General features: G+C 53.0%; 10 protein-coding genes across 10 annotated transcripts; 5 read left to right on the forward strand and 5 right to left on the reverse strand.

Annotated features, from left to right (window-relative positions):
- Positions 1-32: 32 nt before the first annotated feature.
- On the forward strand, positions 33-1,821 carry J4E87_007274 (uncharacterized protein; the record flags this gene model as incomplete). Its single annotated transcript, XM_049378870.1, has 4 exons — positions 33-110; positions 161-873; positions 923-1,363; positions 1,410-1,821. 4 exons carry the CDS (start codon positions 33-35, stop codon positions 1,819-1,821), a joined length of 1,644 nt encoding a protein of 547 aa, XP_049231532.1.
- Positions 1,822-2,515: 694 nt separating this feature from the next.
- J4E87_007275 (uncharacterized protein) lies at positions 2,516-3,291 on the reverse strand (the record flags this gene model as incomplete). Its single annotated transcript, XM_049378871.1, has 2 exons — positions 2,516-3,037; positions 3,088-3,291. The coding sequence occupies 2 exons, from the start codon at positions 3,289-3,291 to the stop codon at positions 2,516-2,518; spliced, it is 726 nt and encodes a 241-aa protein (XP_049231533.1).
- Positions 3,292-3,564: 273 nt separating this feature from the next.
- J4E87_007276 (uncharacterized protein) lies at positions 3,565-5,433 on the forward strand (the record flags this gene model as incomplete). The annotated part of the gene is made up of 4 exons (XM_049378872.1): positions 3,565-3,651; positions 3,705-3,741; positions 3,795-3,921; positions 3,972-5,433. The coding sequence occupies 4 exons, from the start codon at positions 3,565-3,567 to the stop codon at positions 5,431-5,433; spliced, it is 1,713 nt and encodes a 570-aa protein (XP_049231534.1).
- An 874-nt stretch (positions 5,434-6,307) lies between these two features.
- On the reverse strand, positions 6,308-9,333 carry J4E87_007277 (uncharacterized protein; the record flags this gene model as incomplete). The annotated part of the gene is made up of 2 exons (XM_049378873.1): positions 6,308-9,145; positions 9,328-9,333. The coding sequence occupies 2 exons, from the start codon at positions 9,331-9,333 to the stop codon at positions 6,308-6,310; spliced, it is 2,844 nt and encodes a 947-aa protein (XP_049231535.1).
- A 912-nt stretch (positions 9,334-10,245) lies between these two features.
- J4E87_007278 (uncharacterized protein) lies at positions 10,246-11,118 on the reverse strand (the record flags this gene model as incomplete). The annotated part of the gene is made up of 1 exon (XM_049378874.1): positions 10,246-11,118. One exon carries the CDS (start codon positions 11,116-11,118, stop codon positions 10,246-10,248), a length of 873 nt encoding a protein of 290 aa, XP_049231536.1.
- Positions 11,119-13,263: 2,145 nt separating this feature from the next.
- Positions 13,264-13,877, forward strand: J4E87_007279 (uncharacterized protein; the record flags this gene model as incomplete). The annotated part of the gene is made up of 4 exons (XM_049378875.1): positions 13,264-13,326; positions 13,379-13,403; positions 13,455-13,776; positions 13,826-13,877. 4 exons carry the CDS (start codon positions 13,264-13,266, stop codon positions 13,875-13,877), a joined length of 462 nt encoding a protein of 153 aa, XP_049231537.1.
- Positions 13,878-14,650: 773 nt separating this feature from the next.
- Positions 14,651-19,070, forward strand: J4E87_007280 (uncharacterized protein; the record flags this gene model as incomplete). Its single annotated transcript, XM_049378876.1, has 3 exons — positions 14,651-15,000; positions 15,059-15,368; positions 15,771-19,070. 3 exons carry the CDS (start codon positions 14,651-14,653, stop codon positions 19,068-19,070), a joined length of 3,960 nt encoding a protein of 1,319 aa, XP_049231538.1.
- Positions 19,071-20,087: 1,017 nt separating this feature from the next.
- J4E87_007281 (uncharacterized protein) lies at positions 20,088-21,503 on the reverse strand (the record flags this gene model as incomplete). The annotated part of the gene is made up of 2 exons (XM_049378877.1): positions 20,088-21,256; positions 21,308-21,503. The coding sequence occupies 2 exons, from the start codon at positions 21,501-21,503 to the stop codon at positions 20,088-20,090; spliced, it is 1,365 nt and encodes a 454-aa protein (XP_049231539.1).
- A 430-nt stretch (positions 21,504-21,933) lies between these two features.
- J4E87_007282 (uncharacterized protein) lies at positions 21,934-22,900 on the reverse strand (the record flags this gene model as incomplete). The annotated part of the gene is made up of 2 exons (XM_049378878.1): positions 21,934-22,642; positions 22,758-22,900. 2 exons carry the CDS (start codon positions 22,898-22,900, stop codon positions 21,934-21,936), a joined length of 852 nt encoding a protein of 283 aa, XP_049231540.1.
- A 393-nt stretch (positions 22,901-23,293) lies between these two features.
- J4E87_007283 (uncharacterized protein) lies at positions 23,294-24,541 on the forward strand (the record flags this gene model as incomplete). Its single annotated transcript, XM_049378879.1, has 2 exons — positions 23,294-24,199; positions 24,251-24,541. 2 exons carry the CDS (start codon positions 23,294-23,296, stop codon positions 24,539-24,541), a joined length of 1,197 nt encoding a protein of 398 aa, XP_049231541.1.
- Between the last annotated feature and the right edge of the window lie 563 nt (positions 24,542-25,104).

The following is a 25,104-nucleotide window of genomic DNA, read 5'->3' on the forward strand; positions in this document are numbered from 1 at the left end:
ACGCGACTCAAAAACCCCCCAATCCAACCACAATGAGTGACGCTGCATCTGCTGGCGCTGAGCCGCCCTCCAAGAACGCGCTGAAGAAGGCGCAGAAAGAGAAAGAGAAGGTCAGTAGAGTCTCTTTCCCGTCAAGTCCATAATATTAACAGTAGCCCAGGCAGAGAAGAAGGCCGCAGCCAAAGCCCGCGAACTCGCTGAGCGTACCAAGAAAGAAGCCGATGACGGCGCCGATGTTTCCGCAGACGCATACGGCGAACTTCCCCTCATTGGATCCAAAGAGTACAAGCCTACGGGAACTCCGCGCACTGAGCTTAACGATGTCGCCAACAATGAGGACAAGGAGATTACATTCAGGTGCTGGGTTGAGAATGCAAGGGTGCAATCTGCGAAGCTCGCTTTCTTGAACCTGCGACAAAACCTCAACACTGTGCAGGCTGTCGTTGCGGCCAGCGACAAGCTGAGCAAGCAGATGGTCAAGTTCTGCGGCAGCGTTAGCACCGAGAGCACACTCGTCGTTACGGGTATAGTGAAGCGTGTGAAGGAGCCCATCAAGAGTGCCAGTATCACCGATTTCGAGATCCATGTCCAGAAGTTGTTCGTCGAGGCCAGTGCTGAGATTCCGCTACCGCTTCAAGTGTCGGACGCAGAACGGCCCATGCCAACCGAGACTGCTGCGGAAGAGGATCAGAAAGAGGGGGAAGGTGGCGAGCGCCCACTCGTCAGTCTGAACACAAGGTTGAACAACCGGACGCTTGATCTGCGAGCCAAGATCAACCAATCTATCTTCGTTATCAAGAGCGGTGTTTGCGCCTTGTTCCAGGAGTTCCTCTCGAAGAAGGGTTTCGTTCTGGTGCATACTCCAAAGATTCTGTACGTTACTCGTGTCGTGGTTCGTTGCCGATACTAATATGACATTCAGTGGAGCTGCCTCTGAAGGAGGTGCTAATGTCTTCGAGCTGAAGTACTTCGGTCGCCCCGCCTACCTTGCTCAGTCACCACAGTTCTATAAGCAAATGTTGATCGCCTCCCGCTTCCAAAAGGTCATGGAGATCGGTCCTGTATTCCGCGCCGAGAACTCCAACACGGCCCGTCACTTGACCGAGTTCACCGGACTGGATCTTGAGATGGAATTCCAGGAGAACTACCATGAAGTCATGAGTGTGCTGGAAGACCTCATGCTCTTCATCTTCAACGAGCTCAACGCACGGTACAAGAAAGAGACGGAACTTGTAAGAGGAGTATACCACGTCGATGAGTTTAAGCTTCCTCAGTCCGGAAACGTTCCCAGAATTCCTTTCCAAGAAGGTATCAAGATGCTGCGCGAAGCTGGTGAGGAGCTTGGAGACTACGATGATCTGACGTAAGTGCGAAGGTGGAATCCTCAAAGGCTTGACTAATGTTTCCAGAACACCTCAAGAGAAGATGCTTGGCCGTCTTGTTCTCGAGAAATACAACACCGACTTCTACACTCTGGACCAATTCCCTCTTGCTATCCGCCCCGCGTACACAATGCCGTCACCCGCCGACCCTGCTCTGTCGAACTCTTATGACATGTTCATGAGGGGTCAAGAGATCTGCTCGGGCGCGCAGCGTATCCATCACTCAGAGCTGCTCGCAGAGCAGATGCGCAAGCATGATCCCCCGATTGATCCCGCCGGTGCTGGAACCAAGGACTACGTAGACTGCTTCAAGTACGGTTGCCCGCCGCACGCCGGAGGTGGTTTCGGTCTGGAGAGGATTGTACAATTCTGGCTCGGATTGCCTAACATCAGGATGTGCAGCCTGTTCCCCCGAGACCCCCAGCGTGTTGTGCCCTAAACATAATCTGCTAAAAGACAACGATGAAACACTGCTCGACAGCGTCGGCTTACCAGGGATGGGTCACGATGATTGGCGCAGACACAGCACCTTTCGTACAAAAAGGGTCCTGAGTTTGGCTGATGGTCTCAGAGCGGACGTGTATGGCATGAGATAAGGATTGAGAATTGATTCATTGACGGCGTCGCGTCTCATGGAGCTCATGGCCCGTAGTGTCACTCGCAGCTACTAGAGAAATATAAATATATTACATGTTCATCATCCAGCCTACAAACACACTACCCCTTCGAATAATTGTTCTACGACACCTGCTTGCTTCCAACGGGATGTGCCGCCTATGACCACCTAATCGTGATACTCCAGATGCGCTCTTGCTGGAATACTTCTAATACACTCAAGCGGGCTCACTAGATTCCAACAGCCTTCATCCAGTGCGACCAGACGCAGATGATCAACGGAGTCTGGCAATGTAAGATCCGTCGACAACCCATTCTGGCATTGACATGGGCGCCGATCTCTCATGCGTCGCGCGTGCTAGTCGCAAACGTCGAGTTTTGCCCTTCATAGCCAGTTATCCGCCAACAGCTGATAGCCCGCCTACGATCAGTCTTCACATAGACCAACGTGCGTGACAATGGCGCCATCCTTTCATCGTGCGATTGCAAAGTCTGACATAGCAATCCGCGTATCTTCCTCAACATTGCTTCAGCGTCGCGGCAGCAAGCTTCTTCTGTGCTTCGTCCCCGAGGGCCGCGGCATCCACCTCTTGTATAGCCTGCCCAATTGCCAATGTCGTCTTGACGTTTCCTCCATCAACGTGCACAAGTCCGTTTCGGCCGACGGTAACCTCGAAGCCGATTTTGGAGCCCAGGGTTTCCAACAGAGATATGCCTCCGCGCGCTGCAAGCATCCTCCGTGCCATACCCAGGCTGATCTTGAACACCATACCCCCCTTTAACAGACCAAGACCTTCGCCCTTGCCCGTGGAGGGATCGACACAGGTGAGCTCTGATGGTAGGTCCTTGCCGGCACTCGCGACGCGACAGTAGACCAGGGAGTTTGGGGGCAGCTGGGGCCGTGTCTTCTTGGTCGCGCCCTCGAAGGCTAGGTGGGGAAGGGTCGCAGCTGGCGTGTTCGGGGTGAGGAGACAATTGAAGTTCTCGGCGGCAGAGCCATTCACAGTCGCGATGACGAGGTCGCCTGCAAAAGGAAGATACTGTCAAAGGGATTAGCAAGCCGGTGGAAGAGACGAAATAGATCTCTCACCCTTCCAGTGTTGTACTCAATCGAAGCAGCATTCTTCTTGTTGTCCGTCACGAGCGCGCCCGCGACCGTGGCCGTGACCGTGTCTGGCGGCGTGTGTCGCAAACCGGGTCCGAGGGTGAGCGTCTTCTTTTTGCCTGTGCCAGTTGGCAGGGCGCTCTGCGCGATGTTGTCGCCAGGCAGTACGATAGTGGCTGAGGCTGCCATGGTAGTGCTCGCAAAGTGGTGTCCTTGGGTGTGGTAGAGCACCTGGTAACATGCGCCGTCCCTCGAGTGAGCTCATTCCGAGAAGCCCGTGCGCTTCCGAGAAAAATGCACGACTCTGAATTTCTTAGCCGCGAAGAAACACACGCGCTACAAACGCTACCACAGCCGGCTATCTTCTGTTCACCTGCCCCTGCCGCTTTATTGTCGATACTGAACGGCTTTCGTTTGACTCGAACCCTCTTTCCGTAACCCAAAAACGTCTCCCCGCGCAAGATGAGTGCGCAAGCGGACCCCGCGCAGCGAGTCGCGATAGGAATATCCTTCGGCAACTCGTACAGTTCCATTGCTTTCACCTCGGGTGTAAGTGTCCATGTCTGTCGCTGATGTCTCTGGATGTTTCTGACACATAACAGGAAGGCAAAGCAGAGGTCATCGCCAACGAAGACGGAGGTACGCCGCCTGTTGCACGCCCTGGATCCCCTCGACTGCTAACACTTGAAAAGACCGTCAAATCCCCACCGCCCTGTCCTACGTCGAAGGAGAAGAACTACACGGAGGCCAGGCCAAGACCCAATTCGTCCGCAATGCGAAGAACACAGTCGCCTACTTCCGCGACTTCCTCGGCCAAGAGTAGGCAATCCTATCCCACCTGTCCAACCACGTCGACTGACACCCTGCAGCTACAAATCGATAGACCCCTCCCCATGCCACCAGTCGGCCCATCCCGTACAGCACGAAGACGGCGTTGCGTTCAACATCCGCGATACCGCCGACGAGCAGGAGAACACCGTATCCGTTATCGATGCCACAACACGTCACCTGAAGAGACTACGGAGCTCTGCCTCCGACTACCTTGGAAAGGAGGTCAACGCCGCCGTCATCACCGTACCCACAAACTTCAGTGATGCCCAGAAGGAGGCCCTGAAGAAGGCGTCGACAAACGCTGGCATCGAGGTCCTACAGTTCATCCACGAGCCCACAGCTGCTGTCCTAGCATATGATGCCCGTCCTGGTGCGCAGTTGGCTGACAAGATCATCGTCGTCGCCGATCTGGGAGGCACCCGTTCGGACGTGGCTGTGGTTGCGTCCCGTGGCGGCATCTACACCATCCTGGCCACTCTACACGACTACGATGTCAGTGGCTCCAAGCTCGACCAAGTGCTCATGGAACATTTCGCCAAGGAGTTCCTCAAGAAGCACAAGTCGGCCGGTGACCCTCGGGAAAACGACCGATCGTTGGCCAAGTTGAAGCTTGAGTGCGAAGCTGTCAAGAAGGCGCTTTCCATTGGTACCACCGCCAACTTCTCCGTCGAGAGCTTAGTAGGCGGCACCGACTTCACCGCGACCATCAACCGCACCCGCTACGATCTCCTGGGAAGCAAGTTGTTCTCTGCCTTTACTCGTCTTGTCACTCAAGCTGTGGAGAAGGCCAACTTGGATCCTCTCGACATCTCCGAGATTATCTTGGCTGGCGGTAACTCTCACACTCCTAAGGTCGCTTCTGCGGTACGCTCAGCCTTCCCGGAATCCACCACCGTCCTCGCACCTTCCACATCCCCATCAGCCATCAACCCCTCGGAATTGTCAGCCCGTGGTGCTGCTATCCAAGCCAGCCTTATCCAGGAGTTTGAGCTTGAGGACATTGAACAAAGCACCCACCCTATGGTTACTGTGACACCCCACCTTTCCACCGCTGTTGGTGTGCTGTGCATCTCGGGCGATGAGTCCTCTGGCGTTTTCCATGCCATCGTCGACGCGGAGACACAACTACCTGTCCGACGCACTGCGACCATTGCAACGCCACGAGAGGGAGGTGACGTGCTCATCAAGCTTGCGGAAGGCTCACGACACATCAAGGTCACAAAGCCAGAGCCCAAGCCCAAGGCTGAAAAAGACGAGGATGATTCGGATGACAGCGACGACGACAGCGAGGAAGAGGAAGAGGAGCTACGGGAGAAGACATGGAAGGTTGGACAAGTGCTGAGCGAAGCTGCAGTCCGTGGTGTCAAGAAGGGAGGAAAGGTCGAGGTCCAGATCAACATCGGTGCCGACCTGAGCATAAATGCCATCATTCGCGAAGTAGGTGGCAAGGGCGGTATTCGTGGTCTCATCCAGGGACGCAAGGTCAACGGCAGCGCCTAGATGCGCCCGACCACTATACTGATGCGCCAGGCGCTGGACCGCAAAATTTTCATTACATGCGATATGAACGACATAGACAGCCTGTGTTTCTACTAGACCAATTTCGGTAGCTTGGATAGGATTATCGGAGGGCTTAGACCCTCGAGTTGATCACAATGAAGAGCACCTGAGCCCTGATAATCCAACGTGCTTAGAAAGTATGCATCTATTGCACATGTTGCAGGGATGTTACTTTCGATGTGTTTGCGCCTGCACCATATTGGACTGCATTTACACCCATACGACCAGCGCTCTCGAATGAGAAGTAATGCTAGTACAATGAATGAATTACACTAGTTACTCGCAAGGCCGCCAGTTGACAATGGGTCCTACGCAAGCCCAACCCATTGAGTAAAAGCATGGAGCATTCGTGCTGTCATTCGTACCGAAACGAGACAATAGGTAATATAAGACAAAAGCAGGTGACCCTAATCGTGGTCGTCTCCATTGGAGTGCCCGTGTGTCCAGGAACGCCAAGAATGCTCAACTGTGTTTCGTACAGCATCGTCCATCCATAACATGCAAGACTCCATGTAACCGCACAAGAGAAAGACAATGAACAAGCAAGAGCCAAGGTATGCAAAGACGCCATATGTGCGCCCTCATCTGGCTATGTTGGATTCCCACGAAGGCCAACCCTTTAAGGGAGGCAGCACTCAATGGAAACCCTCAAGCCGCGATGAAGGGATGACAGGGATGACAACAGCACGACCGAAACTTTGCGAAACGGATACCAAACACCTTGATCCATCCACGCCTACCCAATGCCTGCATGATATTCCAAACTCCGTAAACAAAACAAGCATTTTGAATGCCAGCAGAATCGATGACATGACTACAAGAGGCGCAGCTTCTTGGGTGGACCGAGGGAGCTGTTGAAGAAGGAAGACTCTGCGGGGCGCTTCTTGACAGTGGTGAAGGCCTGAGGCGCAGGCTTCATAGCCGACAAGGTCGCTTTCGATGGCGTCGCCCCAAGGAAGATGGACTTTGATGGGGTCTTGATGGCTGATCTGCTGAACAAGAAAGACGACTTCTTGACGGGAAGTGTGCGAGGTGCAAGCGGGCTCTTGTCGTCGAAGAACATGCCAACTTCGCAGTTTTCCTTGTCGTCATTGAAAGAGCGATCGAACTCTGAACTTGTCGGAGTGCTAGGCATCTTGCACTGGGATGAAGGAGGCAGCGCGTACTTGGAAGGAGTCTTGAAAGGTGTGAATGGCTTCGCCGTAGTAGTAGGCAGAGGAGTTGCTGGCTTCGCAACGGATAGGTCGACCAGGTAATGGTCTTCGTCCATACGCTTCTTGTTTGACTCACTATCCAACACCCACCCCACGTTGACACACTTGATGGCTCCCTTGCTTTCAAGGCACTTCTCCAGTGTGGACATGCTTCCATCCTTGAAGAGAACGTGGCTAAGAGACGCATGCGATATGTCTTGTACTACCTTTGCGCCCAGATCCTCGAGCAGACCGCGGAACAAGAAGTTCTGCTCCCTACCGTTCCGTGTGACATCGACGTAGAAGACCATGCCCTGAAGGATGCCTTCGTAGAGGAATAGATCGCTCTCGTCTGCTGGAACGTCTGTCCAAGCGACAGTCTTCTTAGGAGTCTTAGCGTCCATGACCTTCTGAGGTGATCGCAAGGCGGACTTCTTCGGTGACACTGGCTCGAGGGCTGCAAAAGTAGGTGCAAGTTTGAGCGGAGCCAGATGCATGGTGGGATTAGTAATAAAAGGAGAAGCCTCGACAGCTGTGTCCGTAGGTGCGATCTCACTGTATTTGCTAGCTTCGGTGAGCTCAGTGAAGTCGGCAAGCTCGCTTGGTTCTTCGAGATCGAACGAGTCGTTCTTCAGAGTTGAGAATCTTATAGGTGACGGTGTCTGTTTCTTGACTGAAGCAGTGATCTCTTCCTGGAGAGCAGCCTCGAGAGCCAGGCTTGGTGTTGTGGGGTAGTCGGGCAGTTCAGCGAGAGCGCGACGTGGAGTCATTGGTGCCTTAATATGAGCTGGTGTTTTGGGGTAATCGGGGAGCTCGGCCAATGCTGCCTTGGAGGTCACAGGCGCGCTGATATGAGCTGGTGTTTTGGGGTAACCCGGGAGTTCGGCCAGTGCTGCTTTGGAGGTGATGGGCGCGATGATGTGGGCGGGTGTGGCAGGGTACGCCTCAGGAAGCTCCTCGAATGCTTCCTGATCGGTGACGCCCCAGACGATCTGTGCAGGTGGAGTGCCAGAAATCTCCGAACACGAACGCTGGGCGGGCGTCGCATCATAGTATGGTGTCTTTAGCTGGACCGATACCTGGGTCTTGGCATCCGGTGTCAAGGAGACATCGGCCGTAGTCTGGCGGCCCTGGCAGTCAGATTCTTCAACAATGTGCGGATTCTCGACGAGCTGAGGGCCCTCTGGCACTTCTATTGTGGCCTCGACCGCGCTCTCTGCAGCTGTAGAAGTATGACAAGCCTCAATCTGGTCGACTGCTTCTTTCTCCTCAACATCGCTCATGGCGACATCATTATACCCTTGCTCGATGATTTCGGCCTGAACCTCGGGTGTAGCGATTGCGACAGGTGCAGCAATATGCGCAGGTGTCGTGGGATATCCTGCGAGTTCGGTAAGAGCGGCCTTGTTCGACAAAGGTGCGAGGATATGCGAGGGAGTCGTGGGGTAGCCGGGAAGCTCGGCGATGGCCTCTCTTGAGGTCATGGGGGCAGTGATGTGGGAGGGGGTTGTCGGGTAGGTAGGGAAATCTGCGAACGGTTTCTCGATTGCCTCCACGACAGGCTGCTCCACCTCTTCCATGACTGCATGTTCATCTGCCTCTACAACAGATTGCTCGATGATCTCCGCAACAGGCTCCTCGACTGTTTGAGCGTCCGGCTCTGGCTCAGACTTCGCCTTAGTGACAACAGCAGCCTTCTTTGTGAGCTTGCGGGCCGGAGCCTTGAGCGGCGACTCCTGTGGGACTGCAGGGGCATTACGACCGCGTGTGGCTCTCGGTACAATGACGGGTGCGGGTGCGGAGGCTTTTGGCACTGCTGCTTTGCGTGTACGGGGAGCTGGCTTAGCAGGCTCGCTGGCGACGGTCTTGTCGACAAATGCAGGCTCGCTCTTCTTGGAAACGGGTGTCTTCTTTGCGGGTGCTTTGCGTACAGCTCTTGATACTGGCTTGGCAGTTTCTTCGACGGCAGGCTCTGGGGCGACAGCAGGCTTCTCGACCTTGGGTACAGGTGCCTTTTTCACTGCTGCGATCTTGCGCGTACGGGCGGCTGTTGGCTTAGGGGCCTCTTCAATGGCTTCGGGCTCCTCTGTAGCGGCAGGCTCCTCGGCTTTGCGACCACGCGTCGCCCTCACTGCTGGAGCAGGGGCGGGTGCGGCTCTGGTCTGGACCTTGATGGTGCGCGCGGCCTTTGTCGCAACAGTCTTCTTGGCCATGGGCGGCTCAGCATCCTCAGGCTCAGCCCTGGCTTTGCGTTTCACAGCAGTTGTCTTTGTGGGTTTGGCCGGGGCAGGCGCTGGCTCAGCAGCTTCCTCGACTGCCTTCTTCCTGCCGCGCTTGGGAGGGGCGTTGAGCGTGTTGGGGGGTGCAGAGGCGACCTCTGGGGCGGTTTTCGCACCGCGACGTGTAGCGACCATGATGTCTGTCGATGTTCGCTGTCTTGGTGGTATGTCGTTGTCGGTCTGGGGTGAGACTGGTTCAGTCGAGGTTGTGGACGTGCTTGCCGTGTTGTGTTGTCAAAGCGCGAACGACGACTAGCCGCATCGGGACACGCGTTGCTCCAGCAACAATCCATGGATCGCTTGGCCGCCAATCGCCCCTGTGCAAACTCACAGCAGCAGACACTTGGGTGCGGACGAATGACCATCATGCCTATCGATTGTCTATCACCCATTCAAAGCTATACGTATGACTTCCATGCCCACTCCGCAGACCAACACCCTCGCATCGCCACCACCATTGCCTTCATCAAGCACCGCCATACTCGACGCATCTGCAACATTGGTCTTGATTCTATTTATCCTCTGGACCGTCAGAGCGCCTTCATGCTGTGCTGCAGTTTCAGCTCCAGCTTCGGAGTTTGCCTTACGCAGTACAATCCGCCACAATCTGATCCACTCGTCATTTCCTGATGTGACAAGGAAAATGTGTGATTTATGTCCGAAGAGAGCGCACGACGTTACTGCAGAGCCATGTGCGCGACTGACGAGGATTGGTGGCGGAACATGGGTTGTCGTAGGCGAAGTCGACGACGGCAAAGACGTAGACTGTGCGAGTATACACGCCAGACTGCCATCGTCACCACCGGATACGATGAGCCAGGTATCCGCACTAATGGCTCGGGATGTCATGGCTTTTGAGGAGCTTTGATGTATCCTTGCCGGATGGTGCCATGTCAAATGATCATTTGACCCAGTGAATTTTCCACGCGATCGTTCGGTATCTGCCATTAGCGGCCATACTACAATATGGCCATCGGTACCAGCTGTCAAGACCTTTTCTCTAGAGAGGAACATGCACTGTGTCAAACAGGATGTAAAGTAGAGACCCTTTCCAAGAGGCTGCCATGTGATAGTAGCGGCAGGATCATAACGATAGATCTTGTCACATCAGCGCCATGCTACATTGAGAATACGGAGATCAGCTCACCTTGATGCTGGAATCTGAGAACACCATCGTGATAGTATGTGCGGATCCCGACGTGATCACATCGAAAGACATGAGTCTCAAATCTGCGTGCTCACTTTCTGGGGTGTACACATGTTCGCACACGATTCCAATGTCAAGAGCGGAGGCGGGTAAGTCCCGGATCCGCCATACATAGACTGTGAAGGAAGTCAGCAGCAGCTTTGCAGCGTTGTACCCAAACCTTACATTCTTCACAGCCACCACTGCTGAACAGATAGTCACCGTCTTGCGACCATTGTAGATGCTGAATCCCCGTGGTGTGCTTGCGAATAGTCCTTTGGCATATCAGATCATCATCAACATGGCGGAAAATCTTGATATCGGTATCCTCGGCGCCTGTGGCGATGAGCGGGTGAGATCTACCGTTCATCTCCGATGTAACTGCGAGCGCCTTGATCTCGCGTCCATGACCCCCTCGTCGAACGACAGCATGATTCGGTCTGTTTTGACTGCATATATGCATACTAGAGGCTCGAGTCCATACTAGGATACCTCCTAGCGACGAGTGTGACCGGAAGGCCCAACTTCTATGCGCTCCTCCGGTTTCGATGCTCATGACTTGCTCTTCGCTAGTGACATCGTATAGATACCATTTCTTGCTTGAGAAGCCGTGTATGAGGAGATGGCCGTCCTGGAAGTATAAACCTTCAATGTTTGGTCCGAATGGTACCGCAAGATCATGCACCAGCTCGACAACGTTTGCAGATGCATCGAACTGGTGTACGCTGAGACGCCCATCTCTTCCTACGGAGAACAGGTGGCCGTGTACGGAGCCTACGGAGACTCCAGATGAGGGACACCATGTAAGACAAGTGACTGCTTCCGCACCGTGTGCTTTCTCAATGATCCGTAGCAAGATAGCAACATCCGTACCCCCCTCACCTTTACGGATTTCATACAGTGCGATCGAACCCCGACGGAACCCAATGATGAGAATGTCTCTCCCGGGTATTCTTGCATAAGTCATACTCGTGATGACCGAACCGGCCGAAGATTCTGCAATGGGTATCTGCACAACTCTCAGAACGTTCGTGTTGCTATCAGGGTCCACGTATAGCAATTGCGCTTCACCTTGACCAACAAGGGTCACAAGTAATGCCGCCGTATTTGGACCATCCGTGTCTGATACCTCCACAGCTAAGATGTCTCCAACTTTGCTACCAATGGCATGCAGATTTGCCAGGGTATTAGACTCCTTATTGTACACGTAGATGTTGCCGCTACTACCAGCGATGTAAGCGAAACCAGGACGGCAGCCACTCGTGCAGACAGAGTAACCAGAAAGATCTTCCAGTTCATCGATTAACTTCGAGTTCGAAAGGAGGCTTGACTGACTTGGGGCTGTCCTGGACGAAATGGAGCCGATAAGTACGGTTCCAGAGTTAGTAGTAAGCAAAAATGAGGTTTCATCGACAAAGCAATAGCTTCTGAAGAACTCTGCTTTCCTTGGGGACTTTGGACCGTCCACAAATTCAGGCCTGTTTGAATCAGGTTCGGCCACTTGCGCCCATGATAATATGTCGTGTACAGTATACTCAGCGATCGCACCACGTAAGTTCTTCTCTGCCTGCAGGATGCGCAATAACGGGGTAGCGGTGACTTTACTATCAGCGCCACCTGCAATAACCTGCTGTATTCCTGTTGAGTCATTGGAAACAACAGTCGACCACAAGTTCTTCCCGCTATGATGCGCGGTGCAGTCAAGTTCTAGCAACCTGTAAGGAAAGCTCGTGCTACTTCCGGGGTTTGGCGCAAGTTCCCACGTCCTTGCAGTTGCATCTTCACCGGCAGACTGGAGTAACAGTGATCCATTGCATGGCGATGCTTCGAGAAAGCGGACCGTCCAAACGCGTGAAAGATGACCCCACCCGATGGCGAGACAGCTCGAGCTATTAAATTCATTTGAGTCGAAAGCCTCGTTGGTAAAGCCGGTATGACGAGTTCTCAGAATCTCCAAGTCATTGCTATGAGCTTCCGAGGTAGTGGCACTAGTGTTCACATCCGAGACGTCCCATATTCGGATTGTGCGGTCATCGCTGCAGCTTGCTACCACCCGCCTCAGTCTTTGACAACATTCAGTGGGTAGCTCTTCCGAAATCTGGACCCCGAAAATTGAGCCCTCGTGACCCAAAAATACGCGATGGATACGGGAGGCGGATCCACCGCCGCCATTGTCGCACCATGACCAGTATATAATTTCACCGAACGCTGTACCAGCAGCAACGAGGACCTGGTTTAGATTCTCCCAGAACAGGTGAGCGGAGTAGAGGATAGATCGAGAACTTGAAGTTAGATCAGATACAGCTACATCGATGTAACTGAAATCAAAATGTCAGCAAGGAAATGATACTCCAGCAGATCAATGTGTGGTATGCGCACTTGGTTATGTGGAAGTCGTCCGATGTCCTTTGTTCCATCTCAACGTGCAGCAGTGCGTTATGAGCAGTGACAGCAATGCAGGATCCTTTGCGGTACTGAGCATCGTCATCCAGGCCTTTGGGACGAGGAGCGAGATCAAGAATCCAATCTGAAGCTTTCGCGACGTTGGAGAAACATAGGCTCAGGCCTTGTTGGCCAACTTGATCTGCAAAGTCAATCTCAAGGGCGCGGATCAGTCTTCCACCCCAGATGACCAGTTTGATAACGTGCGCATGCTCTTCCGAAAAGACGCGTATTCCATGGATTGATTGAGCTTTGAAGACGCGCTCCGAAGAGATGTACCGCGAGTTGCTGGCATGGTGGAAGCGTAAAAAGGGGCCTTCTGCAGCGATCAGCAGAGCGCCGCAAGAGGCCAGTGCTGTCACTGGTACGCGAATGCATTCATGCTGCGGTGATTAGCTGCTGTCTGGCTCGATGCAACGCAGACTCACGTGTAGAGTTGGCAACATTGGCTCGCCAGAATCATATGTGAGGTTGGTGTTCATGATGGGAAAATTGGGGTTGAGTCCGCCCCGCGAAGTGTGGCGGGCGTGGCGGGGCAATGACGGAGTGCGTTTCCGCGATTTTTTGTCGGCCTTCACCGCGCTGATTGCTGCTACAAGCACCCACATCACTCTCTACACTCTCAATTCAACCTGCTCATAGATAATATTTCCATAGCAAAATCGCCAACATGTCTCTCGCAGGCCCACTAGGCACGAGCATCAATCCAGAGGAGACTGAGAACTTTGAGGATGCAGGTACCCCAAAGCCAGCGCGTCGACAGTCATCGCTAACCGCGTCTACAGATCGAGAAGCAGTTCGCGGTCAAAGGTACAGATCACGAGACCTGCCGGTCGCGACCATGCTGACAGTATCACACAGTTGTGCAGCACATGGAAACATACTGGAAGATCCTCGAGAAAGTACCCGGCTCCAAGCTGCGACTCACCAAGATCGACGACGAAATCTACGAACACCTCAAGACGGAATTCCCCGAGTTCGACGCATCAGCCACACTAAACGAGGATGAGATGAAGAGCAAGGAGGGGAAGGAGCGATGGCGCAAGTTCATCAGTGAGTACGAGAAGAAGGTCGAGGATTACAATTTCGGCACAATGCTGCGCGCAAGTCCCAAGATGGAATACAGCCAGGAAGGCACAATATTCGCTGTTCGGATGCAGTTCTACGCTATCGAAATCGCACGGTAAGCTATGCCCTGGATCTAGCGGCGCGCCCGATGCTGACATGCGCAGTAACCGAGAAGGCCTGAATGACTGGATATACGAGAAGGCGCAGGGCAAGTAGTTCACCGCAGGATGATCCTGGAAATTCTAAATTCCAAGTTATTGTTCGCAAGGGACGCCAATACGCGGCTGCATTGTCGACATCCGGCCCGTCACTTATTCGTCGCTTACGAGCTCACGTTCTTTGTCGGCCGCCCAGCTATGACCGTCTATGAATATCTGTCATGCAAGCCACTGGATCATCGGTGGAGTACCATATTGGCTTGATAATTGACGTATTGATGAACGTATAATCTTCGTCAGTCGCCGGCCTATACTGTGCATGTCAACTACAAGACCAACAAAGCGCTGAATCAGGTGTGTCGCTCTCAGCTCACCATCCGCTGATGACCTGCGCGGAGGAAGCCACTGTTTCATCTCGTTCTAAAGTGATCGCATGAGCGGATGCAATTTTTGGGCTTTCCGTGAAGGCGGCGATTGGTGGCTGGAGAACAATGTTAAGGAAAGACAAAGTAAGCGACGAAAGCAGGTGCGCGGAAACCATCTTTCCAGGGCTACGACCACATGGCCGCCACCGACTAGTCCATATGTGGTAATTCCCTATTCTCTGTTCTCACTTCATCTCGCCTTCGGGTCGCTCTTACTTTTTGTCGATTCCACCACCTTACACTCTCTTTTCGCAGTCGCTGCCGTCGAGTGGCCAAGATGGCGACGACGATTAATCCAAATGCGACCGCCCGTTCCGAAAAGCCGCCATCTCTGAATGATGAGGAGCAGGATTATATAACGAATGTGGGATGGAGGACGTTGTTCACTTTCGCCACAAAACAGCATATGCCCGCACTGCTTGGCGGTATTGCGATGGCGTCCGTCGCTGCGCTGTCCATGCCCGCTTTCGCAATCCTCTACGGTCTCGTATTTGGTCAATACACAAGCTATGGCGAAGGATCGATAAGCAGCAGCCAACTCATGAGCAACATGGCCAGGTTCTGCGTAATTCTTACCGCTCTCGCAACACTCAACTGGATTGCCAATAGTTTCTACTATCTCTTCTTTCTCATGTTCGGAGAGCTCCAGGCGAGGAGTGCTCGCAACAGAATCTTCGATGCTCTTATCAAAAAGGATATGGCTTGGTTCGATACGCGGGAGGATGGAATCGCCGCATTTCTGCCGACAGTACAGATGTAGGTGCCACTCTAATGTCGGAATCGCCGTAGGAATACGTTCGCTAACGAAGAACAGGCACGTGCGCGACTTGCAGCTTGCAGTATCATCTCCTTTTGGCGAAGCTGTCCAGTCGCTCGTGCAAGGTGTCGCATCCTTGGGGGTCGCTTTCTACTATTCGTGGAATCTAACATTGGTCGTCTTGTGTACAATACCAGTTCTATACTTGGTTCAATCCTCAGTGGCAAAGCGGTTGTCACTACGAGCACACGAGCATTCCGAGAACTTGAAGTCGGCACTGAAATATATTACGACTGCAGTAACAAGTATTGAGACGGTTAAATGCTTCAACGGGGAAAGATACGAACTCCACGTCTTTACCAGCATCGTCACCATTGCAGCGAGCTTATACAGAAGCGTGGCCAATTTCCGCTCTATGCAGATCGGCATTATGCAATTTTTTACGATCAGCGTTTTTGTTCAAGGGTTCTGGTATGGTAGTCACCTCGTCGAGACCGGGGAAAGTGACCCAAAACAGGTCCTCACGACGTTCTGGGCAGCACTTATGGCAATGTCTGGGATGACCCAGATAATGCCTCAGCTGATTGTATTGCAGCAAGGAAAGATGGCCGGTGCAAGATTAAGTGTGCTTATGAAGCTGATTTCAACGAGCGATCAGCAATTCGAATCGCAAGGCAAACTGCGGCCTGAGAGATGTACGGGCCAGCTCGAATTTCGAAAGGTAATGCTTCTCACGCCGCGTCAATGCTCCTTACTAACTATTTACCAGGTCACATTCTCATATCCTTCACGCGCAGACGAGACTGCCATTCGAGATGCTTCGCTTCTGATCCGGGCTGGAGAGACGACCTTTGTCGTCGGCAAAAGCGGTTCCGGAAAGAGCACACTAGGACAACTTCTCGTCCGCTTCTATCGGCCTTCTTTAGGACAGATCTTCCTGGATGACGTTCCACTCGAAGATTTGGATGTCAAATGGTTACGACAGAATGTCACGCTTGTTGAGCAGCACAGCGTACTGTTCAATGATACTATCCGCCACAATCTCGCTCTTGGTCAGCTAGGTGATGCAGTGGATATGCAAGATATCCGCAATGCAGTCAAGTTTGCTATGCTAGAACCTGTTATGGAGAGCCTTCCCAATGGACTGGATACTGAACTCGGCATGAAGGGCGGCTCATTGAGTGGAGGGCAGAGACAAAGAATGGCTCTAGCTCGAGCTAGGATTCGGAACTCGCCGGTGCTGATCCTGGACGAATCAACCAGTTCTCTTGATTACGTTACACGAGCCGAGATGCTTGACGCTATACGAAGCTGGCGGAAAGGGAAGACAACGATTATCATTACCCATGACATCTCGCAGATCCGACCCAACGACTTCCTGTACTTGCTGGACAACGCCCGGGTAGTACAACAGGGGTGTCGAAAAGAGCTCGAGTCACAAAATGGATCTTTCAAGTCTTTTCTTGATACGCACACCGAGGCTGACACAGACGATGAGTCTGATGATCATGAGGACGACTCCTATTGGGGGCCTGAAGCTGGTGACGGCAATGTGTTACACGAGGAGTCACGGACAGCCCGGATCATTTCTATGACACGTCCGCTATCTGCTGTTCACTTTGGACAGTCAGTGCTGGAGACTTATTCCGAGAATACCCGCGCGTCTTGGGACTGTACTGTACCGGTCGATGTAGGCCCAGGCCCAAGGCTATCCATCCATGAACAGACGGCTGATAGAGGCGGTAAGATGGAGCCCATTGAGACGAATCAAGCATCTCCAGATTCTGTGGCATCGAGACATCTCCCGTCTATGCCGTCTCCTGTCAAGAAAAGGATCTTATCGAAAGACCATGGCTCGAGACCTGTTTCAAGGTCGAATCTCCACAGACGCTCTCTGTCGTTTTCAAAAGAACATAGCTCACGTTCAGACCCCAAACTATCTACGCGACCGGTCTCGCCGATCGGTCCGTACTCGCGACCCTTTGCGACCAACGAGTCTGTCCCAGTTCTTTCGGACGCACCGAAGAAATCTTCGAGAAACGATAAGCTTCTTCAGAGAATCAAACGCTTCCGCAAAAAGAACCCTAGTGAAGACAAGGATTTCCCGGCCGCCTCTCTTCCCATGAAAGAGATAGTCATGTCTGTGTGGCCCGCTATAGGCTGGGGTCCGCGTCTCCTCATTTTAGCGGCATCCTTCAGCGCAACGATTCATGCTGCATGCACACCAGTATTTGCATGGGTTTTCGCCCAGCTTTTGACTACCTTTTACGTGTCTGGCGCTAGGAAGGAAATGTCCCAAAAATATGCCCTCGTCATTCTTGGTATTGCCGCTCTCGATGGTTTATCGTGCTACCTCATGTTCTTCCTCTCAGATACAGTAGCGCAGGCGTGGACTCTTTCGCTGAAGAAGGAAGCCATGCGGCGCATCCTCATGCAACCACGGAAGTTCTTCGACAAGGAAGAAAACAGCGTGTCGCGGCTTGCCGAGACGTTGGATCATTTTGCTGAAGAGGCTCGAAATCTTCCAGGCCGGTTTGCTTGTGTCTTTCTCACTATGAATCTTATGGTTTGTATTTCTATCTTTTGGAGCATGGTCATAGCATGGGAGTTGGCCCTGGCTGCTCTCGCAACCGGTCCTGTTCTCTTCGTAATCACGAAGTGCTACAACGTTATCAGCAGCCGCTGGGAAAGATTGGAGAATGAGGCCGCTGACAAGGTTGGTCAAGTGCTCCACGACGCGTTCGTCAATATCAAGACTGTTCGATGCCTAGTTTTGGAAGATTACTTCAAGGAAAGGTATACCAACGCAACCACCGAAGCCGTGAATGTCGGCATCAAGCGCGCAATATACTGTGCATCCATCCACGGACTTTCATTCACTGGAGTCATCTTCGTAACTATCCTGCTATACTGGTATGGAGGTTATCTCATGTCGAAAAATGAGTACACTGTCAATGAAGTGTTGGAATGCTTCTTGGTCCTCATGCTCAGTGTCAATCAAGTTAGCTATATGGCGAACTACGTCACTCAGGTCAACATGGCAAGGGATGCTGGGTCACGATTACTACGTCTCGCACGACTACCAAAGGATTCACACGAGCTCACCGGCGAAATTCAGATACAGTCTGCAGGTGACATCTCGCTGAACAAAGTCACCTTCAGTTATCCAGCCCGACCTGAGACCCGAGTACTGCATGACGTGTCGTTTCAAATTCCACAAGGGAGCTGCACCGCTATCGTCGGATCCTCGGGGGCAGGCAAATCTACAATTGCCTCTCTCCTCCTCAAACTTTACCAAGTAGGCAACAACCCACTCGCATCCTCCAACCCGTCAAGCGATATGACCGTCTCGAATTACGATATCAAGACCTTGCATACTACCATCCTCCGTTCCCGGATGTCCATAGTATCACAAACGCCCGTCCTCTTTCCCGGCACTGTCGCAGAAAACATCGCCTACGGCCTATCCCGTTTACTTCCCGAAACAAGCATCAAAAGCATCCGCGCAGCCGCCTCTGCAGCTGGCATAGCTGAGTTCATCGACAGCCTGCCCCAAGGCTACAACACGCTTATCGGCGAAGGCGGCACATGTCTATCCGGAGGCCAAGCCCAACGCGTCTCAATCGCACGCGCCCTCGTTAGAAACCCCGATGTGCTCATCCTCGACGAAGCAACGAGCGCGCTAGACGTAACTTCCGCTCAGACCATCCGCGACACCATCCTCAGTCTCGTTCACGGCATCGAAGACACTGGATCCACTATATCCCCACCCACATCACCCTGGAACCGTTCAGGTTGGTTTTGGGATGAGATAGAGGGGAATTGGGATTACAAAGTTGGATATCCCCTGCAGCAGCGGATGACTGTGGGCAGTGGTAGTAATATGGGCAACAGACCGAAGAAACGGATGACAGTCATCATCATTACGCATGCGCGGGAGATGATGGCTATTGCTGAGCACATTGTTGTGTTGGATCAAGGAAGGGTGGTTGAACAGGGTAGCTTCAACGAACTGAAGAGGAAAAGGCAAAGTGCTTTTGGAAGGTTGCTAAGGGGTGTGAGGGAGTAAATTGATTGAAGTAGGGGTTTGAATGGCGAAAATAGCCATTTGTCTTGTTTCTGAGAGAGTTTTGTGTCTATCTCTTCTTTGTATAATTTCAAATACATGCTGCTCTCTCGATACTGATGTGTTCATGTTCCTTTGTGCAAGCACGAAACTGAACCGTTACATAAATACTAATTATGCTGCTACTTGACAGACTGTAATACATCAGGTTTAGAGCAGGCAGCAAACTGGATAATAACGTAGCCGCCCGTGGCACCTAGGTATGCACGTTCTCTTGCGCATTAATATGGTACTGCAGGAGAGAACGAGGCGTGTGGCCCTTTCTTTCGTGTCTATATAGTTAATCTGACGATACTTCACGAAGAGACATCAAGCCTATCATGCGAGTGGAAACCTCCAAGAACAAAACATTTATTCCTAGTTGATCATAGCTATGGCGTTTCTTCCCTTATACCGCACGCGCTTCCTACGGCAGACTATCGTTCAGTCTCACAGACAAGCGTACAAGAAGGCGGTAAAGCAAATATTAGAACCTCGTTCGAAGTGGATGGTAACATTCTTAGCCGTAAATGGGCGGCAGAAGTACCATGACCATGTAGCGAACGAGGCAATTGTGCAATTTTGTTGTAAAGCAAGAATGAGCGCAAAACCACACAAGGAGAGAGTGCTCGTAGAGAACAAACCCAATAACAAGGTATGCTCTTGAAAAGTGTAGTCGACCCCGGTCAAGTCGTTAGATGTAGCGACAGCTCTGGGTTGACTGTGAGTGGAAGGATGTGGGACATGATGCTCCGTTGGACCAGTTGCTAAGACCTGCGATCATTTTTCGCTCAGCGTTGACATGATGTGATGTAGACTAAGGGGCCGCGAGGTCACCGTACTGTCCAGTACCTGTCCTATCCTGCTCAAAGCCCCTTGTGTGCTGATGGCTCATGTCTTGATCGCGTTCAACGTTTCGTTCGATGGCGGCGTTGTGAATTTCGACTACTGCGTTGCTACTGACGCTCATCTTTCGGTTTGCTAGTTGGGCTCCCATAGCTTTCGCCGTCCACCGCCGCGAACGGGGCCCACTTTGGGGGCAGGGCGAGAGAAAGAGTCTGGATCGAGAGGCGCATTCGGATCATGTCGAGGAGCTGGTGGAGCTCGGAAGACTGGGCCTGGAGGAACGTATGCGCCGCGCGATGCAAAGTTACCACGGCCCCGGAAGGCTGGTCCACCGCGACCGCGGGGCGCCGCATGAGCTCCACGTCCACCGCGAAGGGACTGTTGCTGGTTTGTGCGAGCAAAATCGTTGGGGTCGAAGACGTGTTGGTTGCCGGTAGTGGCGGCAGGGCCTCGAGGGGCGCGCTTGAAAAGTACCTCGTCCTCGTCATCGGAGATGTCTTCGGGCTTAGTCTCGTTTACGTTCGTGTGGATGGGGCTGGACTTGGGTCGCTCTGCGGCTTTGGGTGCGATTGGAGAGGCGCTCTTAGCAGCGGTCGCTTCGACCTCTAGCTTGTGGATGGTCAGATGGTTCTTGTATTCGCGGTCTTCACGAGCAACAGCATCTCGGAGCTGCTCAAGGCGTTTAGCACGGATGCCGAACTTCTGAGCGATGGCCTGCTTGGCAGAATCATTGGTGAGGAGGATGAAGGACTCCAGGGCCGCATCTGGATTGCCCTCCTTGTTGATGCGCCACATGATGTGATTGAAGAGGGGCTGGAGATAGACAGGCACGGAGCCTTTGGTCGTCTTGTCAGCGCGAGCCATATCGGTACTGCTGCGTGCGGTACGGTCGGGGGACGCTCTGAGTAGCGTGGCTGCCTTGTCTGTGTGTGGGGTGGCGTCGACTGGCCCGGACGCCGTGCTCGAACGCGAACCAGGCGACTCGGGAGTCTTGGACACGTTCTCGAAGCTGTGCGTAGAGCTGATGGATGTGCCATCGGACATGTCGAGGGCGTTGAAGGAGCTTTCGAGATCCTCGTGGTAGTCGTCCTCGTCCGACTCGCTATCCTCCATGGAGAGCAATGTGTCGGGTAGCAGGAAGTGCTCCACCTCTCCCCACGTCGTGTAGGCTTCGTCGACGCCTTCGAGCTGGACACGGCTCGCGGCTTCATTGGACGTGACTTCGTCGAGCCACTTGACGGCTTCGCGGGCGTCGGCGTGGATGCGCTCAGTGCCGTTCTTGAGGCGGTGGAGCTGGGTAAGGGCTTGTTGTGCGTTAGTCAAGGGGACAGGGAAGCTGCGATGCTATGGCCTACTGTGCAGCGGGACATAAAGACGTATAGCGTCCTGGGCGATCCACTTGCGGATGCCATCGCGGGTGCTCTTCTTGACGCCGGCGATCAGAGCGGTATCGTCGACGATGCAGTTGAATACCTTGCGCTTCGGTGGCTCGGGTGCGCGCGTGGCGGCCTCGGGCTTGCCAGGCCGCGAGGGGCAGGTACTGCGACGCATGATTATCGCCGATGTGCCTCGCAGCCGCGGGTAGTGAGGGTGTAGTAGCGATCGGCTATGGCGGTGCGCGGATGGGAGTAGTAGGCAGCTTGGTTGGTGAACCACGGTTCCGGCTGGAGCAGGGCTAAGTGCGGGTTTGTTGTTGGGCGCCAGTACGTGCCATGGGTGTCGACGCAGGATTTCAGGGTGTGCGCATTAGATTTGCGCTGGCCAGTCGAAGCGCGGGAGCGAGGTCATCAGTCTTGGGCATGGTGCAGAGGACCATAGTCGTTGGTGTCACTGTCACCGACACGGGCGTGTGAAGTTCGGGCCTGCATCACCGCACCATGATGCCCACGCCAAGTGGGGTGCGCCGCGCCACCCACCCAGCCACACCGGAACAACTGCACAGGAATGATATCTTGCATTTCATTCGCCTTGGTAGTCTGGCTCAGTAACTTTCTACCTCCCTGGCACTGCTCATATCTGGCATCCAGCCCTTGGGACGCTCGTTTCCACGCACAGTCAAACCATAGAGACCCTTCTCTACCTTGTCCACGCACTCGCGCATCACGGGCATCTTCTTCGTCTCCAACTCTGCTGCAAACTTGGACCCTCCCGGTGCGTCGAACATCTCGAGCTGCAGCCGGATCGCCCTCAGGTCATCCAAGACAGTCCGCGGCTTCTGGCTTTCATTCGCAACTGATGCTTCCTCGTCGATGTCCATCTTGTCGCCAGCATCGTCTTGGCCATTGCCTTGCTTCAGCCTTTTGTTCGCCTCTGCTTGCTTGCCAGACGGAAGTTTGCCGTTTGTCGCCATGCTCGTGACAGAGAAGCGCATCAGCTCGCCAGTCATATCGCAGACACCGAGAATGTAGTCTTCTGGCGTAAAGGAGATAGGTCCAGCTTCGCCGCTCATAGCAGCGATACGGGCCTTGGCTTCATTGTACGAGATCAGTGATTGTGTTTCAAGGTAATGCTGGAAGCTAAGCGCTTCCATGAACTCTTGATTGCCGCCCGTGATGTTGTGCGAGTAGCGGTAAGCATTCAGGCCTTGAAGGTCGGCGGCGATGTTCTTGTAGCGATCTTCAATCGTCTCCCAGTATTCCGCATTCTTCTTGGTGACCCATGGTGGTACTGCTTGGCCAACAGCGCGGACCCTTGTCAGGTCAGTGTGTGTTTGGTAAGGCCATCATGAAGACCTACCTCTGGAGAGTGAAGATGCTGCACAGTTGTTAGCAATCGGCCACAAGAACCTCGAACATTGCCTAGTACATCTTCTTGCTCGACGCGGTGATGTCACGCGACGCCTTGATGATTCTCTCTCGTCGATCATGGTGTTCATCCAGCTCTGCGCGGAAGCCTTCAAACATCGACACAAAGGGCGATGGAGATTGCTCTGGCTTCTCGTCCGCCATTGCTGCGTCTCTCGGTCGTTTGAGGCCCATGAATCTGCGTGGATGGTGAGCTTATACTCAACGTCAGGCAAACGCTGGGATTGTCCGCTAGTGCACGTCCTCACGTGGACGCTATCGCGTTTACGGACTAAGGCGCTTTCGGCTGCTCTCACTCCTGGAGAGTCCATCCTGTAGGGTTTCATCAACACACCACCCAGCGAAATCAGTTCCGATCCTCCTATCATCGGGTTCGCTTTTTTCAGCGTCTTGTCTGGTCAACTTGGCTTTTGTAATGCCGGAGACAACATGGCTCTTTTCTTTTTCTTTCGCAGTCCACCACTGGTCTTCACAACGTCAATCGTCCTAAGAGTTGTCTTCCTGTTATATGGACTCTGGCAGGATGCGAATTCACCTATGAAATACACCGACATTGACTATTATGTCTTCACGGATGCTGCGCGCTACATCTCGCGCGGCCAATCCCCTTACGCACGGGACACGTATCGTTATACGCCCCTCCTGGCGTGGCTCATCTACCCTACTGTATGGTCTGGGCAATTCTGGTTTTCTTTCGGAAAGGTCCTGTTCGCCATCGGCGATGTCGCTACAGGTTGGATGATGTTTCGTATTTTGAAACAGTACAAGAAGATGAGCAATGAGCGAGCCCTCAAATTTGCCAGCATTTGGCTGCTGAATCCAATGGTGGCCACTATCAGTACAAGAGGTAGCTCCGAGGGACTGCTTGGAGTATTCGTGACTGCATTGCTTTGGGCGGTGTTGGCAAAGCAAAGAGCACTTACTGGGTTCTTGCTCGGGTTCGCAGTGCACTTCAAAATCTACCCGTTCATCTACGCAGCCTCTATTGTCTGGTTCCTCGATGACACGCAAGTCGCAACAAGGGCAGATATCCGACAGCAACCATCGACTTCCTTGCTTGAGAGAACGCGCAACTTTCTCAATCCCATGAGAATATATTTCGCACTCTACAGTCTCCTTGCGTTTGCGAGCTTGAACCTGCTTATGTACAAGGTTTACGGATGGCCATTCCTCGAGCACAGTTACTTTTACCATCTGACTCGTACGGACCACCGCCACAACTTTTCGCCTTACAATACGCTCCTCTACCTGAAATCGTCCCCAACGCCTACGAACTTGGAGCCGACCACATTATCTTCCGGACTGGAGCGTTTGGCATTCCTTCCGCAACTGCTTCTCAGTGCTTTCTTTATACCACTAGCGCTAGCGAAGAAGGATCTTCCGAACACGATGTTAGCCCAGACGTTTGCCTTCGTTACCTTCAACAAGGTCTGCACAAGCCAGGTAAGCGATACGATGGATTGTCGGTCTTGCATGAATACTAACTCTGTCGAGTACTTCCTCTGGTACATGATGTTTCTCCCATACTACCTTCCAGATTCGACTCTCCTGCATTCAGCGCCCATTGGGATCACAGCACTTCTGCTCTGGCTTGTGGGCCAAGTTGCCTGGCTCCAGCAGGGCTTTCAACTTGAGTTCAACGGTTGTTCGACCTTTGTTCCCGGACTCTGGGCTTCGAGCATACTCTTTTTCCTCGTCAATGCTGGTATTCTTGGTGTCATCATCTACGACACTGAGCATAAGAAACCAGGGAGAAAGGCTGCCCCAGAGAAAAAACCTTCATAGCCCCATTTTTGCACGTCATCTTTACGCAAACACACATCAGCTCAACCCATATTCGGCTCCATCCACTGTGTAGCTTCCCCTCCGGTCGTAGACTTCATGTTTTCCGATGAATTCTCTCTATACCAGTCGTGCTTCTAATCACCTCCCTAGAGGTCGCCGTCCCTCATCTGCTGTTTTCTCTTCGCAATTTTCACACATGCCCATGTCACTGGCAGTCCCCTCTCAATGTAGGGCATGCTAGCCAATCCATACGAACCGCTATGTCGGTGCCAACCCAGCTGATGCTCGTCAAACTAGCTCAGTAGTTCCTCCATCGCTTTGTGTGGTTCCATGTCTTTCACTGCTCCGGCTGTCACCGTTCCAATTGCCAAACTGGACTATCCGACGACTCACGTGTTGTGGGGGCATCTTTTGCCACATTTCTTCTTTTGCGAGTTTTGGACATGGGTTTGTATGTGGACCTCTTGCGTAAAATGGAGAGTCTCTCGGCAGTCTTGCTCGATGGGCCTGTATCAGACGCAATAGCAGTGTTGTCGGGTTGAATTGAAACATTTTGGCTTGGT

The sequence above is a fragment of the Alternaria ethzedia genome, assembly GCF_023757985.1.
Source record: "Alternaria ethzedia strain BMP 0044 chromosome Unknown scaffold_19, whole genome shotgun sequence".
In the NCBI taxonomy this organism is placed as follows: domain Eukaryota; kingdom Fungi; phylum Ascomycota; class Dothideomycetes; order Pleosporales; family Pleosporaceae; genus Alternaria; species Alternaria ethzedia.